The following is a 5,840-nucleotide window of genomic DNA, read 5'->3' on the forward strand; positions in this document are numbered from 1 at the left end:
GGGGGGGGGCGGTGGAAGGCAGGAACAGCTAGAGGAAGGGCCCATTGTCTGGTAGTTGCCTCGTATCTGGAATGATCTGTGGCCCTGATTCAGTTACAGTGGTCATACCCATTTTCCAAAAGGTCACAGGTTCTATTCCCAGTCAGGGCACATGCCCAGGTCATGGGCTTGATCCCCAGTACAGGGCATGCGGGAGGCAGGCAATCCATGTTTCTCTCTCATCAATGTTTCTGTCTATCTATTCCTTTCCCCTCCTCTCTCTCTAAAATCAAGAAAAACATTTAAAAAACAAACAGGACAGAAGAAATAATCGGTGAATTAAGTGCTGAAATAGATGATAACTGAGAGGGATGCTTCCTGGGACCTTTATGAATCTCCACAGTCTATGAATCTTCCACATTTGTATCTGCTCACAAATGCTGAACTAGGCCAAATTCAGGTGCAGTTGTTGAGCTTCTGCTAGGATTGCTACTAAGTTAAGTGTGTTAGTTACCAACACTAGCTTCTTATAATTCACAATTCTAATTTATATTTCTACTAATTATTCTACATCGTTTATCTTTAAGATACTCTCAAATAATAATAAAAAATGCGTTATTTATGCTAGTGCCAAGATAGTATCTATATATATAAAGAGCCAGGTCCCATCATATCCGAAACAATCAAATGGACGACCAAACAGCCTGCGTGGGGCAACATAGCTGGCAGGGGAGTTAGTGAGGGACAACCAAATGACTGAGCAGCAGGCTGCATGGGGTGACCAGGCCGGCAGGGGGGTTAGTGAGAGGCGACCAGGCATGCAGGGGGGGCTGTTGGGGGCAATCAGGCCAGCAGAGGGGGACAGTTGGGGGCAACCAGGCCAGCAGGGGGGCAGTTGGTGGCAACCAGGACAGCAGGGGGGCAGTGAGGGGTAACCAAGTTGGCAGCAGGGTTAATGAGGGACGACCAAACGACTAAACAGCAGGCTGTGTGGGGCAACCAGGCCGGAAGTGGGCTTCTGCATGCCCCCATTGGGGATTGTGCCCTGGACCAGAATCAAACCTGGGACCCTTCAGTCCACAAGCAGTCACTCTATCCACGAAGCCAAACTGGCTAGGGCAAGATTCCAATTTTGATACACCGCTAACCAGGCTGGCAGGGGGTCAGTTAGGGGTGACCATTATTACACCCAGGTTTTGTTGCTATTTTTTGTTGTTATTTTTTGGCTATGGTATAATTTGCCTACTTATATCTAGTTCTTTCTCTGTATGTGATACTTGGTCTCTTAAATTGTGGTCTGTTAATTGAATACTAAATTCTGGTCTGCAGTAGTCTATTTCCCAACATAAAGATGTAGTCCAGAGGCTTCCTTTCAGGTCTCATAAAGACATTCATTCATTCATTCCTCAAAGGTATAAGTACTTAGAATGTGCTAAATCAGGTGCATATCCTAAGTGACACTGCGAATTCTAGAAGAAGCTAGTCCTCAAAAAATAGCCATATTGTAGCCAGAAATACATAAACTTTAAATATAGTATTTAAATATAATGCAATACATATTGTAGAAGTACATAGAAAGTACATTTTATCAAAATGCAAAAAGGAAACAGTTAATTCTGCCTTACATTGGGCAGATGACATGGAATGTGGAGGGATGAATGCTGGCAGAAGGAGGACATCCCAGGCAGAGGGAAATACAATGGTGTGTTAACAATACAAAGTCAATACTATTGTACTAGTAGAGTATGAGAGAAGCACAATGAAATTGCCTCTGAAACTTTTGCTGGAGAAATGTATGTATGATCTGTTGGGATGGAAGAGACTGAAATCAGGACTGTCAGTTAGTCGGTAACTGTCATCCATAGGGCTTTGCATCTAAGGCATCTGGAGAAAGATAAGGAATTTGTACCGTCATGGTAAAAGCAGCACTTACAGAAGGAAATTAGTTCCCTTAGAAAAATTTTTCTACAATGGCAAAGTGCTTCATATCTTACTTTAGTTTCCTTCACAAGTAGACCCTGAGGAAAGGATTTCAAAGCATGTAGTTTATTTAGAGACTAGAGGCCCGAGGCCCGAAATTCCTGCAAACGGCATGGCCCCTGCCTCTGCCCATTGCAGTGGCCACCTCAGCCTTCGATTGGAAGGTCATCCAGAAGGACATCTGGTCTAATTAGCATTTTACACTTTTATTGTTATAGATAATACAGGGAGCACCAGTAGGGGAGTGGGGAAGTGAGACTAGGAGGGGAAGAGAGACAGCCAATAAAGGATTTTCAACAGTCAAGTGAATTAACATTGTGGGTAACTGAAACTTAATTCTGCTAATGAACTGTGGAAGCCAGTATAGACTCAGTTATTCTGCCAATTCCCTTCATTCATTGTTATCAGTCTCTTCCAGAGCAGTGGGGACATGAATTCTGCAATACCCACAGCCTTTACACAGTTGGTGAGCAGAGGAGGCTCAGGTGGCCAGAGAAAGGCAGAAGGCAATAATGCACATGCAGGTAGTTGGAGGGAAGCAGGTGACACTGAAGTAGTAAAGGTGAGAAAAGATGGCCAGGGTTCTATTTTACTCTCAAAACAACTAATTATTGTCATTACTTCATTTTATTTTTCTACTTCTATGCCCTAGAGTTAATCTTTAAAGAGGAAGGGTTGTTGCCCTAATTGGTTTGGCTCAGTGGATAGAGCGTCGGCCTGCGGACTGAAGGGTCCCAGGGTCAATTCTGGTCAAGGGCATGTACCTTGGTTGCGGGCACATCCCCAGTAGGGAGTGTGCAGGAGGCAGCTGATTGATGTTTCTAACTCTCTATCTCTCTCCCTTCCTCTCTGTAAAAAATCAATAAAATTTTTTTTTTTTTAAAAAAAGAGGAAGGGTTGTTGTTTTTTTCCTTAGTGGAGCACTCCTTATTTTTCTCATAACCTTTTAAAAAATATTTTTATTGTTGAGAATGTTACAAATTCCCCCCTTTTTTCCTCCCTTTGTCCCCCACCACCCTATTGCCAGTGTTCATGGGCAATGTGTATAATTTCCTTGGTTAATTTCTTCTCGCCCCCACCCTGCCCCACTTCTCTTTGAGTTTCTTCAGTCTGTTCCATGTTTCCATGCCTCTGGTTCTATTTTATTCATAAGTTTATTGTGTTCATTAGATTCCACATATAAGTGAGATCATGTGATGTTTCTCTGACTGATATATTTCACTTAGCATAATCATTTCCATGTCCCTCCAGGCTATTTCAAATGATAATAGATCCTTCTTTTTTATATCTATATAGTATTCCATTGTGTATATATACCATAGCTTTTTTATCCACTCATCTACTGATGGGCACTTAGGCTGTTTCCAGAGCTTAACTAGTACAAATAACATTGCTATGTACATAAGTGTGCATATATTCTTCCTTATTGGTGTTTTGGGATTCTTAGGATATATTCCCAGAAGTAAGAATACTGGGTCAAATAGCAGTTCTATTCTTAATTTTTGAGGAAACTCCACACTATTTTCCATAGTGGCTGCACCAGTCTGCATTCCCACCCATAGTATACTATGGTTCCTTTTTCTCCATATCCTTGCCAGCACTTGTCGTTTGTTGATTTATTGATAGTAGCCATTCTGGCTGGTGTGAGGTGGTACTGCATTGTCGTTTTAATTTGCATATCTCTGATGATTACTGATGTTAAGCATTTTTTCATCTCTCTCTTGGTCATTTGTACTTCCTCTTTAGAGAATTATCTATTCAGGTCCTCTGCCCATTTTTTAGTTGGATTGTTTTTCTTCCTTTTGTTGAGTTGTATGAATACCTTATATATTTTGGAAATTAACCCCTTATCGGATGTACCATTGGCAAATATGTTTTCCCATACAGTGGGTTCCCTGTTCATTTTGATGATGGTTTCTTTTGCTGTGCAGAAGCTTTTTAGTTTGATGTAATCCCATTTGTTTATTTTTTTCCCTTTGTTTCTCTTGCCCTAGGAGATGTATTGGTGAAAATTCTGCTCTGTGAGATGTCTGATATTTTGCTGCCTATATTTTATTCTAGGATTTTCATTACTTACATTTAAGTCTTTTCTCCATTTTGAGTTTATTCTTTCTTTTAAACTCTTTATTGTTGAAAGTATTACAGATGTTCCCTTTTTTTCCCTTGTTGACCCTCCTCACCTCCACTCCTGCCTCCCCCCAGGCCTTCCCTGCAATATTGTTTGTCTATGGGCTAGGCATATATCTTCTTTCATTAATCTCTTCCTGCCCTCCCTTCCCTCTGATATATGTCAGTCAGTTGCATGTTTCAGTGTCTCTGGATTTGTTTTGTTCATCAGTTTATTTTGTTCACTAGATTCCACATATAAGTGATATCATGTGATACTTGTCTTTCTCTGACTGGCTTATTTCACTTAGCATAATACTCTCCAGGTTCCTCCATGTTGTCTCAAAGGGTAAGAGTTTCTTCTTTTTTACAGCTACATATTATTCCATTGTGTAAACATACCACCAGCTGTGTGCCCGGAAGGTGAAGCAACCTTGCTCCTGGTCTGCCTGACTGCAAAGCCCAAATTGTTTTTATTACAGTAGCTTTGTAGTATAATTGATATCTGATATTGTGATTCCTCCAACTTTGTTCTTCTTTCTTTCTTAAGATTGCTGCTGCTATTTGAGGGTCTTTTTTGGGTCCACATAAATTTTTGGAGTATTTGTTCTAGATCAGTGAAATATGCGATTAGTATTTTAATAGAGATTGCATTGAATCTATCTATAGATTACTTTAGGTAGTATGGACATTTTACTGATGTTAATTCTACCAATTCCTGAACATGGTATATTCTTCCAATTGTTTATATCTTCTCATCTCTTTTTTTCAACATCCTGTAGTTTTCCAAGTATACCTCTTTTACATCCTTGGTTAAGTTTATTCCTAAGTATCTTAACTTTTTTGTTGCAATAGTAAATGGGATTGTTGATGATACATATTTTTTTAGTTTCTATTTCTGAGAGTTCATTATTGATGTCTAAAAATTCCATTGACTTCTGGGTATTAAAGAAGCAGTTTTAAATGTTCTGACACGCTGAAACCGGTTTGGCTCAGTGGATAGAGCGTCGGCCTGCGGACTGAAAGGTCCCAGGTTCGATTCCGGTCAAGGGCATGTACCTGGGTTGCGGGCACATCCCCAGTGGGAGATGTGCAGGAGGCAGCTGATCGATGTATCTCTCTCATCGATGTTTCTAACTCTCTGTCTCTCTCCCTTCCTCTCTGTAAAAAATCAATAAAATATATTTAAAAAAAAAATGTTCTGACACTGAATATTCTTTTTTTTTTCCTGACACTGAATATTCTTATTTTTTTCTTACGGTAGGGTAACCAACACTTGCTGAAAACAGTAACTGAACAAAGTGTGGAAATCGAGAAACTCCGAAAACAACTTAGGTATTTTTAAAAATCAATTTTGTTATTTTAGTATTACTAATTGTTTTTCTTCAGAGGAACTGATGATGCTATAATTGTTCCCATGGGTTTTTTCCCCCCTTCTCTTTTACGTTTCTGTCAATAGCTATTTGTGTGATCTATTGGGATGGGAAAAGACTGAAATCAAAACTATCAGTGAGCCCTAGCCAGTTTTACTCAGTGGATAGCACGTTGGCCCTTGGACTAAAGGGTCCTGGGTTCGATTCCAGTCAAGGGCACATACTTTGGTTCTTGGTTGCAGGCTCAAACCCCCCATGTTGGAGGCAACCAGTAGATGTGACTCTCTCACATCATTGTTTCTCTGTCTGTCCCCGTGCCTTCTACTCTCTCTGAACATCAATGGCAAAGTATCCTCGGTGAGGATTAATTAAAAAAAACAAAAACTATTAGCGAGGAGACAA

At 40.3% G+C, this 5,840-nt stretch overlaps 1 protein-coding gene across 3 annotated transcripts in view; it reads left to right on the forward strand.

The window, feature by feature from the left end:
• The window catches only part of SCLT1 (sodium channel and clathrin linker 1), a 118,452-nt gene that overhangs the window by 49,741 nt on the left and 62,871 nt on the right, over positions 1 to 5,840 (forward strand). For all 3 annotated transcript variants that reach the window (XM_006762804.2, XM_015563311.1, XM_006762806.2), the window contains exon 9: positions 5,330 to 5,400. In XM_006762804.2, coding sequence (XP_006762867.1) covers positions 5,330 to 5,400 — 71 coding nt within the window. The remainder of the gene's footprint in view (positions 1 to 5,329; positions 5,401 to 5,840) is intronic.

This window comes from Myotis davidii, unplaced genomic scaffold (genome assembly GCF_000327345.1).
Source record: "Myotis davidii unplaced genomic scaffold, ASM32734v1 scaffold438, whole genome shotgun sequence".
Lineage (NCBI taxonomy): Eukaryota > Metazoa > Chordata > Mammalia > Chiroptera > Vespertilionidae > Myotis > Myotis davidii.